The sequence below is a fragment of the Thalassophryne amazonica genome, chromosome 8 (genome assembly GCF_902500255.1).
Source record: "Thalassophryne amazonica chromosome 8, fThaAma1.1, whole genome shotgun sequence".
Lineage (NCBI taxonomy): Eukaryota > Metazoa > Chordata > Actinopteri > Batrachoidiformes > Batrachoididae > Thalassophryne > Thalassophryne amazonica.
The window spans coordinates 100,382,790-100,401,459 of record NC_047110.1 but is presented as its reverse complement, the minus strand read 5'-3'; the positions used below and the strand labels follow the sequence as shown (position 1 = coordinate 100,401,459).

The 18,670-nt window shown below is 43.0% G+C and overlaps 1 protein-coding gene across 1 annotated transcript in view; it reads left to right on the top strand.

Annotated features, from left to right (window-relative positions):
- Positions 1 to 18,670, top strand: part of mical3a (microtubule associated monooxygenase, calponin and LIM domain containing 3a) — a 188,851-nt gene that overhangs the window by 78,309 nt on the left and 91,872 nt on the right. The window contains 4 exon segments of the mRNA XM_034177077.1: positions 11,540 to 11,946; positions 12,434 to 12,641; positions 12,773 to 12,889; positions 13,011 to 13,112. Coding sequence (XP_034032968.1) covers positions 11,653 to 11,946; positions 12,434 to 12,641; positions 12,773 to 12,889; positions 13,011 to 13,112 — 721 coding nt within the window. The 5' untranslated portion in view covers positions 11,540 to 11,652.

The window sequence follows — 18,670 nt, the reverse complement described above, 5'->3', positions numbered from 1 at the left end:
GACCGTAGTGGTGAAGAGAGAGCTGAGTAGGGGGGCAAAGCTCTCGATTTACCGATCGATCTACGTTCCGATCCTCACCTATGGTCATGAGATTTGGCTCATGACCGAAAGAACGAGATCGCGAGTACAAGCGGCCGAGATGAGTTTCCTCCGCAGGGTGGCTGGGCGCTCCCTTAGAGATAGGGTGAGGAGCTCGGTCACTTAGGAGGAGCTCGGAGTCAAGCCGCTGCTCCTCCACGTCGAAAGGAGTCAGTTGAGGTGGCTCGGGCATCTTTTCCGGATGCCCCCCTGGACGCCTTGCTGGAGAGGTGTTCCGGGCACGTCCCACTGGGAGGAGGCCCCGGGGAAGACTCAGGACATGCTGGAGGGACTACGTCTCTCGGCTGGCTTGGGAACGCCTTGGGGTTCCCCCGGAGGAGCTGGGGGAGGTGTGTGTGGTTCGGGAGGTCTGGGCGGCTTTGCTTGAGCTGCTGCCCCCGCGACCCGACTCCGGATAAAGCGGAAGAAAATGGATGGATGGATGGATGGATGGATGCATTTGTCTAGCTTATACCCAATAGATCATTTGCAACCATGTAGCTGACATCAGGAATGTTAGTAACGCTGACAATGATGGATCCTAGCAGATAGTGATGTGTTTGGAAGTGAGTGTGTGTGTGACATATGGATGTGCCTAGCAGATCTTTTTGGCGAGAAGGTGCCACAGAGAGAAAGTTGTTGTTGTTTTCTGTCCTCGCCATCGCAGCCACACTGAACGCCACCACAGTGGAGAGGATGCTGTGGATGTACAAATGTAATGAGGAAGTTTGATGCCATGATCCCCAAGTTAGTCTGATTCTAGTTTGAAATCTCCCTGAAATTTGATGGTTTGCAGCTGATTGGGGGATCAGCCACTAGAACCCTGGATCCAGAGCTCTTCAACATCCTGGTAGCAGTATCCGTGTCCTCCAGCTACTCAAGGTAGTCAGCCTAATGATGCAATATAGTAGTGTCATCTTCACGACTGCACTGTCCTTTTCTATGATGGGATTGGATGGGATGAGGTGGAGGTTTGGAGGAACACAGTGCTTAGCCTTCTTAGTTACTCTTGGGCCTTCACAGCCCTCTTTTTCAGCTATGTATGCAGGATGGAATTGCCACTTCCATGCACAATAACTCCTCTGGATGATATATAGAATGAGATCAGGCAGCTGCTTTGTATCCCATTTCACAGTAGACCTCTCTGGACAGTTTGCACATCTCCTTTCACAATGACTGGTAGAATCATTTTTGTACCGTCAAAATGTGAATGCAGCATTGATGTGTCAAATCACCCAACTATCTGAAAACCGTTTTGTTTTGACCAGGATTGCCATGGCTGAGTACTACTACAGTCATGTGAGTCTTCTGGGTATTTATATCCCTGGCAAACATTTTATTCTTGTTTTTGTGTTCTGCATTGAATTTCATGTTCGTATTTGTAAAATTGAATGGAAAACATCTCTCATGAGACGCCATAGTGGATATGAAGTCTTGCGTTTTCACATCTTCACACCAATAGTCTGTGACTGAAAAATAAATGTAACATGCAATCCCATTTATTGGAAGCTGCTGCTCGTACAGGCAACAGCCAGTGAGCGACGTCGTTACAGAGTTTACCGTGAAATCCACGGCATTCTGAAAGTCAATGTGTTGTGTTGAAACTAAAATGTGAACCGTGGACGGAAATGTTGTTCTTCAGCAGGGGAACGATATAAAGCACAACATTTCCATGAGGAATAAATTCACATTTTGACATGCTCATAGAAGTCAAATATTGATGTGAAAAATGTTTATGCGTCTTTTTTTTACACGAAACGTAAGTAAGTAGCCCAGAAATGCTGACAACAGCACTGGGCAAAAAGTCCCTGTTATTTATGTTCCCATCTATATAAGTGAATAAGAATAAAATCTAAACCCAAATCAGTGTTGCTGAGAACTGAAAGTGATGTTGGTAACTATTAATAAACAGCTTTACTCATGTCAAATGTTGTTGTATGTCTGGGATTGTATATACTCAACAAAAATATAAACGCAACACTTTTGGTTTTGCTCCCATTTTGTATGAGATGAACTCAAAGATCTAAAACTTTTTCCACAGGTGTGCCTTAGACTGTCCACAATAAAAGGCCACTCTGAAAGGTGCAGTTTTTCATCCGTGAAGAGAACATCTCTGCAACGTGCCAAACGCCAGTGAATGTGAGCATTTGCCCACTCAAGTTGGTTACGACGACGAACTGGATTCAGGTCAAGACCCCGATGAGGACGATGAGCATGCAGATGAGCTTCCCTGAGACGGTTTCTGACAGTTTGTGCAGAAATTCTTTGGTTATGCAAACCGATTGTTTCAGCAGCTGTCCGAGTGGCTGGTCTCAGACGATCTTGGAGGTGAACATGCTGGATGTGGAGGTCCTGGGCTGGTGTGGTTACATGTGGTCTGCGGTTGTGAGGCTGGTTGGATGTACTGCCAAATTCTCTGAAACGCCTTTGGAGACGGCTTATGGTAGAAAAATGAACATTCAATACACGATCAACAGCTCTGGTTGACATTCCTGCTGTCAGCATGCCAATTGCACGCTCCCTCAAATCTTGCGACAACTGTGGCATTGTGCTGTGTGATAAAACTGCACCTTTCAGAGTGGCCTTTAATTGTGGGCAGTCTAAGGCACACCTGTGCACTAATCATGGTGTCTAATCAGCATCTTGGTATGGCACACCTGTAAGGTGGGATGGATTATCTCAGCAAAGGAGAAGTGCTCACTATCACAGATTTAGACTGCTTTGTGAACAATATTTGAGGGAAATGGTGATATTGTGTATGTGGAAAAAGTTTTAGATCTTTGAGTTCATCTCATACAAAATGGGAGCAAAACCAAAAGTGTTGCATTTATATTTTTGTTGAGTGTATATGTATATATGTATATGTGTATATGTGTGTATATATATGTGTATATGTGTGTATATATGTGTGTATATATGTGTATATGTGTGTATATATATGTGTATATGTGTATATATATATATATATATATGTATATATGTGTGTATGTATGTATGTATGTATGTATGTATGTACGAGGTCTGTCAGGAAAGTATCGGACCTTTTTATTTTTTTCAAAAACAATATGGATTTCAATCATGTATGATTGCATCAGCCAAGCTTGAACCTATGTGCGCATGCGTGAGTTTTTTCACGGCTGTCGGTTGCGTCATTCGCCTGTGAGCAGGCTTTGTCTGAGCAGTGGTCCACCCCTCTCGTCGGATTTTTATTGCGAATAAATGTGTGAACGATTTGGAGCTTTGGTGCATCAGTTTTTTCCAGAAACTGTGAGAGACCTCCAGGTGGACACCATTCGGAAAATTCTGTTGGCTTTCAGGGACGATGTTATGGGGATTACACAGATTAAGGAGTGCTCCAGCCGGTTTAAAGACCGCCCACAGCTGCTGAGAGCGCGCCGCGCTCCGAGTGACGATCGACAGGCTGAATCAATCACATCATTTCCAACATGAAGGCTTTGTTGATCCGGGACGTCGTCTGACTTACACAAAAATGGCAGGAGATGTGGACATCAGCACTTTTTCGGCACATTCCACTGTTAAAGGAGTTTTTTTCATGGAAAGAAAAGCAGACAGATGCGCCACCGTGCCGTTCATGGCGCGGGACAAAACCACCTCCGTGTTGGTCTCACAGGGCGGTTTTGAGATGGCTTTCAGACGGCTGTCGGTGGGTTTTCAGTCGTGTGACTAACCGAGAAATTGTGGATAAGCCTGGACCTGCCAGAACATGTCCTGTGAGGCTTCATCACGGCGTTGCTTTGCGCCATGCGGCTCCACCGCGATGCGCGGAATTCCTCCGCACGTCTGTCTCAATGTGCCGAAAAAGTGCTGATGTCCACGTCTTTCGCAATTCCTGTGCTAGTCAGCGTCCAGTTTGGAAATGAACGGCACATTCCACTGTTACAGGAGTTTTTGTCATAGAAAGAGGAGCTGGAGTTGTGTCAGGAAGGGCATCTGGTGCCATATCCCAATGCTGCTCTGTGTTGAGTACAAACAGGAGCAGCTGACGGACAACAACATTCTCCATATGACAGACTGTGTATTATAGGCCCATCATCTCACCAATATGGGAAAATAGACTTTTTTATTACTTAAATGAGCAAGAAAATAAGACTGACAAATACCTCTCATGTATTTTAATTGCGCCAGATTGCACCAAATTGCAAAATTTCCTTGAAGGTCATGAACAAAAATTTCAGGGTATTTTCTTTTCTTTTTTCAAGTGCCACTCACATCACTACCACTACCCATCCTCAACACCACAGTACCTATTACTTTTTTTATTCGATCTGTGGCTTAAAGTCTGTATCCGATGTTAACCGTGGGTTTTGTGGTCCATGACACCCCTTGTGTTCACCAATAAGCCATTGTGCCCGCCCCCTTTTACACTATAGTGATGTAGATGCATTTTCTTACATCAAACCTTGTTAAACTGTAGCACACAATAAAATAAGATTTTTATAAGATATCACCACAATCCCATTTCTTACTTGCTGTAAGTGCAAAAACATCTCATACGGTTTAAAAATTCAGATTACCGTGATCAAGTGCTTGCAGATGGTTATGTGCCTGTCTTGGATGTGGCCCTGTTCATCTGTGTTGGTTCTGCACCTTCAACCCTGATCCTGAATAAGTGAGGCAGAGCCAACCGCAGAACCTCTTTTCACTGCAATGAGGAGTTGGCGTTGGCGTGTGTTTAAAAGGAGATTTACTGAGTTCTGTGCTTGGCGGGCTTTCATCAGGTGTTGCCAGTGGGCCTGGGAGTGCACTGGTTTCCATGGACTGACTTGTCACCCTGGATAGTCAAGTACAAAGACTACTTTACTTGTCTTCTTAAAGAAATAATAGTTTTACTGATTAAGTGTTAAATCATGTTTATCAAGATTTCCCAAGTTGATTGTTGCATCTGTCCTCAGCAAACGCCTATGTCCCAAAGGCAAATATCACTAAAGGGTGATGTTTGTTTTATGTTGTGTTTTGTTTTTTGTTTTTTCAACATTTCCTATTCAGTAGCACAATGGGGCTCTGTTTTTGTCATGAAGTCTACTGATAAAAGATCAGTATTTTCTTAACACGATGATCATCAAACCTGGACAGAATCTGTGTGAAAATGGATGAATCAAAGTGCTCTGATGCTGAGTTGCATCTAAAAGTCAGGTTTACAAGAGGGAAACCTGACAGATTTGTTTTTGACAAAGAACTAAAGAAAAAGAAATGTTCATTATGACACATGTCTGGCTTCTGGTTCCTAATCCAACAGTGAAAATCTTAAATCTTTGTCTAAAAACTTAAATGTAACATTTAAGTTTACATGTGATTTTGCCTTTGCACTGATCATGCCGAAGTCTGTCAGGTCTCAGAAGTCTGTTTAGCTGGGAGACTGCTTGGGAATACGAGGAGCTGTCCACAGGTGTCTCCACATAGAACTGGGGTTGTGTTAGGAAGGGCATCCTGCAGAAAACTTGTACCAATTCCTGTACTAGATCTGCTTTGGTGATTCTAGAGCAACCGGGGACAGTCAAATTTGTGAAATAAAAAGTGGTGCTGCTACTTCATGTGACAAGAAGCAAAATTAATGTAATTGGCACATTTATTTATAATGCAAATGCCGTTAGCAATCAGAAGCTAAAGAGCTAACATCATTGTACAGGACAGAAAATGAGAGTAAACTGCTTTTTGTGCTTGCTGAATAAGATATCATAGCTGAGGTAAATGTGCAATATAATTAAATGTTTGATGTTAAAGGATAGGGATTTTTCCTTACTTTGACCTTTGACCTATGCCCTTGAAATTTGAATCAGTTCTTGCCTATCAGGATATGAATCTTCAGTAAAATTTCATGATATATGAAAAATTGTGGGCTGCAGGCTGTTCACAAACAGACAGACAAACAAACAGGGGTGGAAACATGACCACCTCCAGTGTTGGCAGAGGTAATAAAAATATCTACTAAAGCTGACCTTTTAAAGGTTGCCCTTCTGAAATGTCACAAAAGAGATCCCATAAAACTGTTCCAGTCAGGACAGCTGAGTTACAGATGTCAGAGAGAGTGAACGTCGTCTTCCTCCTGGGGGCGAGAAAGCAACAAAAACATATAACGAGTACACAGCTGCAAGTTAGAGCAGGCAAATGCCAACTCTGTCCGTGTTTGGTGGCAACAGCAAACCTAGGACATGTAGAGTGTGTGTGTGTGTGTGTGTGTGTGTGGGGGGGGGTTATAGGTATGATCTGATTTTGGGACTTGCATGTTTTTTTTTCTTAAATGTGATCTTTTCGGTTGTTATGTCTGGTAAGAGATCAGAATCTGATACTGGTGTGAACTTGACAAAAATACGAGGTCTGTGAAGAAAAGTATCGGACCTTTTTATTTTTATCAAAAACTATATGGATTTGAATCACGTGCGATTACATCAGACAAGCTTGAACCCTCGTGGGCATGCGAGAGTTTCTTCACGCCTGTCGGTTACGTCATTAGCCTGTGGGCAGGCTTTGAGTGAGGAGTGGTCCACCCCCTCATCGGAATTCCTTTGCCTGACTTCTTCCTGAGAGACTGGCGCTTTGCTTTATCAAAATTTTTTCAGAACCTGTGAGGCAGATCGAAGTGGACACCATTCGAGAAATTCAGCTGGTTTTCGGTGAACATTTCAACGGCTGATGAGAGATTATGGAGTCTTACTGTCACTTTAAGGACTTCCCACGGAGCGGGACATTGTGCCGCGCTCTGAGGCGCCGTCGTCAGCCTGTTTCGAGCTGAAAACCTCCACATTTAAGCCTCTGTTGACCCAGGACATCGTGACAGAACAGAGAACTTTCAGAAGAGCTCAGGATCAGCAGTTTATCTGGACATTCCACTGTTAAAGGAGATTTTGTAATGAAAGATGTGCGGACGGATTGGCGCGTAGGCAGGCAGCCGGCGAGGCGCCACAGGAAAAACACCTCCGTTGGAAGCCTTAAGGACAAGTTGGAACATGTCCAGCTGTTAAACAATTTCTCAGATACTCACTCTACTGAAAGCCATCAAAAGCCGCCTGGTTTTTACAAATGGTTATCAACACGGAGGTGTTATTCCTGTGGTGGTGCGCCACGCCGGCTGCCTGTCAATGCACCAATCCTTCCGCACGTCTTTCATTACAAAATCTCCTTTAACAGTGGAATGTCCAGATAAACTGCTGATCCCGAGCTCTTCTGAAACTTCTCTGTTCTCTCACAACGTCCTGGGTCAACAGAGGCTTAAATTTGGAGATTTTCAGCTCAAAACAGGCTGACGACGGTGCCTCAGAGCGCGGCGCGACGTCCCGCTCCATGGGAAGTCCCTTAAAGCGACAGTAAGACTGCATAATCTCTCATCAGCCATTAAAATTTTCACCAAAAACCAGCTGAATTTATCGAATGGTGTCCACTTCGATCTGCCTCACAGGTTCTGAAAAAATTTTGATAAAGCAAAGCGCCAGTCTCTCAGGAAGAAGTCAGACAAAGGAATTCCGATGAGGGGGGTGGACCACTCCTCACTCAAAGCCTGCCCACAGGCGAATGACGTAACCGACAGGCGTGACAAAACTCACGCATGCACACGAGGGTTCAAGGTTGGCTGATGTAATCACACGTGATTCAAATCCATATAGTTTTTGAAAAAAATAAAAAGGTACGTTATTTTTCTCGCAGACCTCGTATTTTACAAATAATGAATGTTTCTGAGTTCAATGGTACGAATATATCATGAGGTGAAAGCTGGAACATACCATTCAACGAGGCGAAGCCCACGCAACCGGCTCGGTCCAGCTGTACATCTTCAGTGCAGCAAAAAAAAGTCACGTTAGAAATGAGTCCAGGTTTTCTTTCTCTTCCTGCTAACAGGCAGCACAGTGGATTTGTTTTGTATGTGTGTGTGTGTGTGTGTGTGTGTGTGTATCTTACAAGAATTAGCAGTGTCAGTTAGCTCAAATTATGTCTCAGGAGAGTCATGTCCCCTGCGCGCGCACACACACGCAACCTGGTTGGCGCTTGTGCGTGTGTGAACAACAAAAATAAGACTGTATATGTGCTCAGTGCAACAACAACAAAAAAATATCACGTCAGAAATGAGTCCAGCTTTTGTTCTCTCTTTCTGCTAACAACCTCCAGGCAGCACAGTAGATTGGTTTTGTGTGTACGTGCGTGTGTACGCACGTGTGGGTGCACGAGCATGTGTGGGCGCGCACGTGTGTTTGTGAAGTGCGCGCGCACGAGTATGCGTGCACAGGCGCGTGTGCGCTTGCATGAGGATGTGCGCATGCGTGTATGCGTGATCACGTGCGCATGCACGTGAGAGTGCAATGGTACCAAATGTATGGAACCAAATTTGCACTCTAAATGGAACCAAGCCGCGCTCTGAATGCAATGCAACACAAATGGGATGAATTAATCCATGTCATGTGACGTACAAAGCACCAGTCAAATGACAAGAATCCACTCAGCCATTATATAATACATGCTTAAAGCTAGGGTAAGTAACTCTGTTCAGAAACACTTTTTGTTATATTGGGTGAAATGGTCCATCTATCCTAACAGTCGTCAGTACATTATGTATTCAGAAAAAGGAATGAAAAAAATCAAACATCTGTAGCAGCTGTAGGATCGATAAAACTCCAACCAATATAAGCCCTGTGACGTGCTCTCAAAAAACCAATCAGATGCTGTCAGCCAAAGTCACATCTTTCTGCTGATGCTTAACATTAAAAGCCTCAAGAATAGAGAATCCCCTGTGGATCTCGGAAAGTCCAAGGTTAGGTGAGACAGGTGTTCTGCATCAATTACAGTGATTGATACGAGGGGCCTGTATAGTGCAGATGGAAAAAAAAAAAAAAAAAAGCTTTCCTCCACTTTGGTCTGTTTATTTGAATGTGGATTATCATTGTCATTATTATTATGAGGAATTATCAGACGTTAAATGGTAAATGAGCTGGATTTCTATAGCACTTTTCCATCTGCATCAGATGCTCAAGGCACTTTACAATAATGCCTCACATTCACCCCAATGTCAGGGTGCTGCTATAAAAGGCGCCCACTACACACCGGGACCAATTAGGGGATTAAGGACCTTGCCCAAGGGCCCTTAGTGATTTTCCTGTCAGGCTGGGATTTGAACCAAGGATCCTCTGGTCTCAAGCCCAACGCTTACTACTAGACAATCACCTCCCCTAAAGACTAGACTGTTGGTGAAACAGCCCCCCCCCCCCAACAGCTTTGGATCAGTTAGTACCCACAAACTGAATATTTTTATCAGCCAGACCAGCAGCAACATTGACCGTGTAAGTGTTAAATGCAGCCATGGCCTGTAGTGGTTAAAAAAAAAAAAAAAAAAAACCCTGTCATGTCCAGGCTGGAAATTCCCACTGGCTCACTTACTCGGGTCAAGAGGTCAAGTATGGGCTTCTGTCAAGCCAAAACACAGTCTGTGTTTCCTGAAAGAAGTATGTAAATTGTAGTGTGTGCCTGGTCCTGCTAATACAAGATCATGAGTGATGGGGGTTTTGATGCATAGAGTTGTGGAAGAAACTATTTCCTGTCTGTAGTGATTCCAGTACCACAGTTTCTTTCCTGTGGCTGGCAGACCCATTCCGAAACCGATAAGACCTGAACATAAACGGCCTGCTGAGCTTCATCATTTGCTGCTCTGACTGTTTATCTAACTACTAGAGGGGCTGTGATACAGTTTGATTTTATCACGTAGAGCTGACGTCTGGCTCAGCACTTTTTGGTTGATTGACCTGTGCACTAACATCTACACAGGAAGGCTTTGTATGACCCTATGACCTTATCACAGCACTCACCACTACGTCGCTGTGCCACCCTGGAAGTATAGTACTTCCTCAGTCTGTTTCCTCCAACCATAAAAACATATTCATGCCTCTTTTTTTTTTTCCTCTTTTCTTTGGCTGCGTTTGATGAAGACACTGTCTGTAAACATTGATGTGTGTCCTTCAGAGCCGCTCTGTGGCTGCTCACTGCTCCTAGTGGCTGTTATTAGGATGGATTAAATGTAGAGGTTAGGGTGGTGTGGCCTAAAATTTATGCCATGCATATTGTGAAGCATTGTACGGTACATCCAATTTTCTGAAAATTTCAGTATAAATAGTTGTCATGGCAGCTGTTACTGTACTCTTAACGGTGTTACGAGGGCATATTTCACACAGTACAGAAGTGCTGTGTTTTAAGGACATTTATTGTTCAAAAATGCAATAAAAAAAGTGCATTTCGAGTGTTTAAAAAAATGTTTTGGCTTCTTTCATTTTTGCCCAGAGTCACCACAGTGGATTTGGTGTGGAGCTGCAGGTTTGTTTGGCATAACATTTATGCAGCCTGGATACCTTTTCTTGACAGATGAATGAGGAGAATGGGCCACTGGTGGCCTAGTTTTTGGAAGACAAGCATGTTTACTGCTTGCCCACTGTGCTGACCTGTAATAACACAGCATACACGATGCAGTGCTCGTAACTGAAGATTACAAAATTCATGGCTGTTCCACACTTAGTGCTACAAAAATAGGCCCGCATAGTGTGAAAATAAAGGCTGTATGGTGCGCCAGATCTTATGCACCCCCCCCAGTGCATCGGTATTGTAAGTGCATCCAATTCCAGCTTTGTGTCTGTTTCACTGAGGGTGGGGCTGATCTACACACACACACACACACACACACACACACACACACACACACACACACACACACACACACACACACACACACACACACACACACACACACACACACACACATACAAAGACAGGAGGAAGAAGTTTGTGCTGCAGAAGGATTCACAGAAAATTGTCTCTGTAGGATTGTGTGGCAATGTGGTTTTGCTCATTTATACTTTAGAACATAACCGCTGTGAAATAACTACCAAAAGTTTAGTTTTCTGTTGCTTTGGTTTTTCTCAAACCAGTTGGTCTCCATACACAATGTTTCTCTTTTTCTCTCAGCCACTTCTCTGTCTCTTTGTCATGCTCTCTCTGTCGTTCTGGCTCTCTCTCAATCTGAGTTATTGTTCATGTAAATTGGAGTAGATTTAGCCCAGGTGCTGAAATTTTCTCCTTTGATGAAGTTCCCATAGTAGCATGTCTAAGAAAGCGTGGTATTCTGAAAATCCATGCTGGTGTACATTCTATAGCGTTCATACCCTCCACCTCTGTGCAGGTGACCAGTTAACCTGATCTGATCAAGGAAATATATTTTCAGCTTCACAAGACGGCTCATCACTTGCATTTAAATGATTTTTTATCATGCTTTGTTACACTTTTACTGAGAATAAGCAGACACTAAAAACGCTTTTGAAGTCCTGTTTTTGTTGCATTTGACTGTATTTTATATTCCTCTTTTTGGGAGACTGGAATTGCTTGCTGTGCATTTACGGTATGTTTGTTTTTCATTTGAAATGCTTCACTCATTTTTATCATTGTGTTTTTTTTTTTGTTTTATTCTCACAAACAGAATGGGCACGGCTGAGGTTGGAAGTTAGACTCCTCCAGCAAAGGGACTGTTCCAGGGCTGGGGCTGGACCCAGAGACCCCTGTCTAGGGGTGAAGGGGCCCCCTGACTGCCCTATGAGAGTCTGGACCATGGGGGATGGAAGCACTGGTGCAGCTCCTGGAGAAGGAGTAAACAGGTCCCATGCCTTGTTTGACAGCTTTGTTCAGGCGACCACGTGCAAGGGCACGCTCAAGGCCTTTCAAGAGCTGTGTGACCACCTGGATGTTAAGCCTAGCGAGTACAGGGTCTTCTACCATAAACTCAAGTCCAAGCTCAACTACTGGAAAGCTAAGGCACTCTGGGCCAAGTTGGACAAGAGGGCCAGCCATAAGGAATACAAGAAGGGCCGTGCCTGTGCCAACTCAAAGGTATAGCTGCAACATAACAAACTTCACATACTAGAACAAAAGAATGAAGTTTGACTGCAGTTTTCACCTGTTAATTTGACTCAGGGTCTTGGCCTCTTTTTCAGTGTACCATGAGTGTGGGGTGCTACAACCAATAGTGAGATGTCTCACAAGTTAAATCCGCCAGAGAGAATTGTAGAACTTTGGATGTTTCATTGAGGAAACACAAAGTGTACTTAACCTTAAAGAAGAAATAAGTCCTTTACAGGCCTCGAGGCCCATTGGTGGCAGTGCTGATACCCCAGACACTGTATCATGGATCAGATAACTGACTGTACTTAACTGACAAAAATCAACAAAATCAGTTTTCTTCAACATGGCTCTTTTAAGTGTTTTTATTTTATTTTTAATTTAATTTCCATGTGTTGTTTTTTTTTTTTTTTTTTTTTTTTTTACAGTCTGTACCGCTTATCTTTGTCTTCTGGTCCTTTCTGTCTCTTAACCCAAGTGTCTGATTATTGGAGCGGGGCCATGTGGTTTACGGACAGCAATCGAACTGGCTTTCTTGGGGGCCAAAGTGGTACTCCTTGAGAAGAGAGATGCCTTCTCCAGGAACAACGTGTTGCATCTCTGGCCCTTTACCATTCATGACCTCAGGGGCCTTGGAGCCAAGAAGTTCTATGGGAAGTTCTGTGCTGGTGCTATCGATCATATCAGTGAGTAGATACCATGCAGGTTATCCAGTTATGTTTGCACTATGTGTATCTATGGATTTAGAAGATGATTCTCTCATATCTCTAGCACCATGCTGTGAGTTTTATTTATTTTTAATGCATTTCTCTTTGAGGTATTCGTCAGCTTCAGCTTATGCTTCTGAAAGTGGCACTCCTCCTGGGCATTGAGATCCATGTCAACGTTGAGTTCAAGGGTCTTATTGAACCACTTGAAGAGCAAGATGCTGAAAGTAAGCAAATCAAGCATCTGCTGCACAGCTAGAAGAAAACTGAAAGAGATCTTGTGTTTTTGTTGAAGTGCTGGCTGTGTTGATTCATTTTTTTGTGATTACACTTGCTGTATTTTCTCAGAGACTGGGTGGAGGGCTGAAGTCCTCCCTAGGACACACCCTGTCAATGAGCTGGAGTTTGATGTCATCATTGGAGCGGATGGACGAAGAAACACACTACCAGGCAAGTATGCATGTGCTGACTCAGATTCTTGTCAAAGAGTTAACACTGGAGGCACAAACGTCAATGTTTTGAGCTCAGTTGAGATTATAATCTCACATGTGGCTCAATGCCTGACCTCACTCAATTTACCACATGTGAATGAGTATTTATGCAGGTTTGTGTGTTTGTTTTGCATATGCATTTATTTTCAGACAGGGGTCCTAAGGGCAAAACTGGAGAGCAGTTGTTGATCTGGCTGTTTCCTGCAGGAGTGTTTGGGCCTCAGATAGTCACACTGGTAATGAAACACTGAGGGAGAGTAACAAAACCCCTCTCTGTACTTCTGGCTAGTACATCAGTAAGCTTTTTCAGACAACACTAGCTTTTCATGTCTTGCCCTCCAGAAGCGGGACATTGACATATAAGTTGCGTATGTCCATCTGTCACACCCCTTGTCTTGCTTACAGGTATTGCTTTGCTTTTGGGCACGCATGCTGTCTGCACCAAAATCTTGTAAAGGTTTCCATGTGAGGGCTCTGTGACCCTTGTGAACTACTTAAAATTAGGTCACAGTCAAAACGTTGTTGCAGCGATAACTCATTAATGCTTCAAGGGATTGCTTTCATATTGGATACAAATGCTCTCACAACCAAAATCTTGGACGGATTTGCACAAGAAAAGTCGCCCCAAGGCACTTCAGGTCTAATTTCACCAACCCCGCTGAGCAAGCACATATAGTAGTGTTCAGAATAATAGTAGTGCTATTTGACTAAAAAGATTAATCCAGGTTTTGAGTATATTTCTTATTGTTACATGGGAAACAAGGTACCAGTAGATTCAGTAGATTCTCACAAATACAACAAGACCAAGCATTCATGATATGCACACTCTTAAGGCTATGAAATTGGGCTATTAGTAAAAAAAAAAAAGTAGCAAAGGGGGTGTTCACAATAATAGTAGCATCTGCTGTTGACGCTACAAACTCAAAACTATTATGTTCAAACTGCTTTTTTAGCAATCCTGTGAATCACTAAACTAGTATTTAGTTGTATAACCACAAGTTTTCATGATTTCTTCTCATCTGCGAGGCATTAATTTTGTTGGTTTGGAACCAAGATTTTGCTCGTTTACTAGTGTGCTTGGGGTCATTGTCTTGTTGAAACACCCATTTCAAGGACATGTCCTCTTCAGCATAAGGCAACATGACCGCTTCAAGTATTCTGACATATCCAAACTGATCCATGATACCTGGTATGCGATATATAGGGCCAACACCATAGTAGGAGAAACATGCCCATATCATGATGCTTGCACCACCATGTTTCACTGTCTTCACTGTGAACTGTGGCTTGAATTCAGAGTTTGGGGGTCGTCTCACAAACTGTATGCGGCCCTTGGACCCAAAAGGAAGAATTTTACTCTCATCAGTCCACAAAATATTCCTCCATTTCTCTTTAGGCCAGTTGATGTGTTCTTTGGCAAATTGTAACCTCTTCTGCACATGTCTTTTATTTAACAGAGGGACTTTGCAGGGGATTCTTGCAAATAAATTAGCTTCACACAGGCGTCTTCTAACTGTCACAGCACTTACAGGTAACTCCAGACTGTCTTTGATCATCCTGGAGCTGATAAATGGGTGAGCCTTTGCCATTCTGGTTATTCTTCTATCCATTTTGATGGTTGTTTTCCGTTTTCTTCCACGCGTCTTTTTTTTTTTTTTGTCCATTTTAAAGCATTGGAGATCATTGTAGATGAACAGCCTATAATTTTTTGCACCTGCGTATAAGTTTTCCCTTCTCCAATCAACTTTTTAATCAAACTACGCTGTTCTTCTGAACAATGTCTTGAATGTCCCATTTTCCTCAGGCTTTCAAAGAGAAAAGCATGTTCAACAGGTGCTGGCTTCATCCTTAAATAGGGGACATCTGATTCACACCTGTTTGTTCCACAAAATTGACAAACTCACTGACTGAATGCCACACTACTATTATTGTGAACACCCCCTTTTCTACTTTTTTTTACTAATAGCCCAATTTCATAGCCTTAAGAGTGTGCATACCATGAATGATTGATCTTGTTGGATTTGTGAGAATCTACTGAATCTACTGGTACCTTGTTTCCCATGTAACAGTAAGAAATATACTCAAAACCTGGATTAATCTTTTTAGTCACATAGCACTACTATTATTCTGAACACTACTGTAGGTGACAGTCAAGTCTGGGAGCATGTGCTGGTGCTGTGCTTTGCCGCATCCACAACATCACGGAACCACCTTGGGTTTTGGATTGCAGCCACCCAGGCAGACGACTGGCCCATTCCCACATCTCTAAAATAACCATTTATCTGCTGCAGGTGAAACATGGGCATCCTCTTGGCTTTTTCCAGCTCTGGGGTTCTCCAAAGTCAGGCACCTGGGTGCAGATCATGCACAGAGAAATGGGCCTCATGATCATAGTGTTGTAGCCGATGTTCTCTCACAATGCAGTTAATACTCCTCATCCTAGTCTCTCTTCGTAACTACTCATTTGATGCAAAGTCATTGCAGCGGTATCCAAGGATCCTTCGGAGACACCTAGTACCAAAGACATTCAGGCATTGCCATACATCACTGGTTGGTGTCCAAGTCTCACAACCATACAGCAAAATGGACAGCACCAGGACCTGAAAGACTTGGACCTTTGTTCTCCTGCAGAGATATTGGTATTGCTAAACACCTCTGTCCAGTGACCTCATGACTCCACATGTTTTTCCCAGACGCCTCTTGATATCAAAGGCCAAGGACCCAGAGACCTGTATGTCACTGCCGAGCTAAGTGAATGTCTCTAATAGGTCATTTTGTTTCACCACATACACATACACATTTGATGGCTGAGTCCAGGAAGTTGTTAAGACTGAATCTTGGTCTTGATCCAGGACAGTCTCAAACTCAGACAATCTGATTCCTCACTCAGCTTATGCTGGTACATTGATTGTGGACCACTATAGTCCACAATCAACGTAGAGAAATGATCATTCTCCTGCTCCACACCCTCGAAAACAATGTAATGGGCCATTTGCAGAGTAATTTTTTTTTAGGCAGCAGCGTAACGGGCATTACTCTATTTCAGACGGCTCTGAGCAAGCTGTCCACTATTTTTTCGGCCATCTTTTTCGAAAATTGGCCATCCAAATGACGGCTGGGTGGCTCGCTGCCTAAATCACTACAGGGGGGCTGGAGCCTATGCCAGCATAGGGCGTGAAGCAAGGTACACCCTGGACAGGAAGCTAGTTTATCACAGGGCCACATATAGACACACACACACCCAGTGGTGGGCACAGTTCCTATAATCCGATAACCAATAATTATCAAAGATAATGTTTTCATTATCGGATTTTTAGATAACTTTAAAAACCATTATCGGACTAATTATCTTGCGATAAATTTTTGTCCGATAATTTTTAGACTGATAATGTGGTAAATAAAACTGAACAGCTACAAATATTTATAAAACTTAAAATCAGTTGAGCTGATTTTAAGTTTTTTAAGGTAGCTCACAGCGGCTCCAGTTGGAAAATAACGGAGAGACAGCCTGTGATTCTCGCATGTTTACATAAAATAAACACAATAACAATGTCTATAAACCCAGAGAATATATTCACGAGAGTTTTAGGCACAATATAAAAATAGTTTTATGTTGTGATGTTAATGGTGTTGTCTGTATGCAGCGTACAGTTACAGTGCAGCGTGATCAGAGCGTCTCAGTGCAGTTCTCAGTGTTACTGAGATCTCGCAGCGCAGCGACCTCTCCAAGGCTTTGTGGGATTTGAAACGTCAATAGGGTGAATAGCCAACATTTATGTGTCAAGACAATATTGAGTACACATTTTACAATATAATAAAATGTGCTCACAACATCATAAAACGTGTGCACTTTCTCTCCACATGCAAAACATTTTGCAATGACACTTCCAGGGCTCCGTAAAAATGCCTGTTTTTACAAATAAAAAAATGGAATATTTTACAAAAGCACATTTATCTGTAAACACCGCCACACGACACATGTCACATTAACGTGTTGGTTTACATAAAGAGACTGAACCGGCACATTTTACCCAGAATCCTTTGCGATGTGTCTGTGTTTGTTACAAAACCTCAGAATTAGTGCATTATTCAACATTAAAAGATATATGGTATATTTTAACTTAGTACAAATGACAGACTTGACAATGGAGTTATTCTATTGGTATTAATGTTATTTATAAATCAAAACCATAAGTCAGCACTGCTTTATTTTCCAAGACCTCCGCCTGACCGGAGCATTGTGATTGGTAGAGAGCTGGGCTTTATGGCTGCTCTCAGCTTGCTTCTGTGCTGGAAGCCATGTAGTAAACAAGAGCTTCCAGCAGGGGGCAAGATGTTCAGAGACAGAAGTGTGGGCTCATTGTTTGGGTTTGTTGTCGCTTTTGATGCTACCAGAAACGATCGTGGTGTTAAAACTCAAATTCAGTTTATTAGTAGTTGCAAATGTACCAGAGACAATACTGGAATTTATCGGTTATCTGTAACTTCTGATACATTTTTGGGTGGTTTATCGATTTATCTTTATCAAAGATAACTTTTCAGTTATCTGATTATCTGTTATCGAAGTTAATTTTTTGGTTATCTGTGCCCACCACTGCACACACCTATGGACTTTTTTTTTTTTTGAAGTTTCCAATCCACCTAACCTGCATGTCTTTGGATGTGGAAGAAAGCCAGAACACCTGGAGGGAACCCACGTAAACATGGGGAGAACATGCAAGCTCCACACAGAAAGGCCACAAGCGGGAATTCTTCCCATGACCTTCTTGCTGTGAGGCAACAGTGTTAACCACAAAGCCATTGTGGTGCCCATGATCAGCCATGCAAACACAATGATGTCTAAAATAAAGGCCATTGTAGGTTGCTATACAAAGTTCTTGTCAGTGTCCATTTGGGTAAGAGCCTTGGATAAGTATGCATCTTTCTTCTTCAGCCAGGGATCCAGCAAGCAGTGCCACAATTGATGCCTCAATATTAGCAGCAGCACCTCAAACAGAGAAACAGAGAGCAGACTCCATCACAAAGTACTGTACTAAATCCTACCAGTAAACCAATGGAGGAGCACAGAGGTTAATTATGTGGTCACCAGGAGCCAGCTCTTTGCTTTACTGAACAGATCCAACATTTAATAAATATAATGAGGCTGAGAGTGAGTGAGTGCTTTGCAGACCCTAAGATCTGTCAGGCTGGTGTCTGTCTGTGGATACCGTGTGGTGAAGAGGATGTGAGTCATCTAGTCTCAGGTTGGTTTCCCAGTCATGACTGGTGCCCATTTACAGCTAAATGGACTGAGGCGACGTGGATCAAGTGTCTGGTCCAAGGACACAGACAGGCAGCATGAAGCCCAAGTTGGACTTCAGCTTTATCCTATATATTGATCATCAACCCCCTATCCCACAGAGCCACCTGCTCTGCCAGATAAAAGCAGGTCACAGTCAAAACGTTGTTGCCATCATAACTCATACATGAGCACCAAATTGAGACACTTTAATAGTATTTATATGCATTCATACTTTC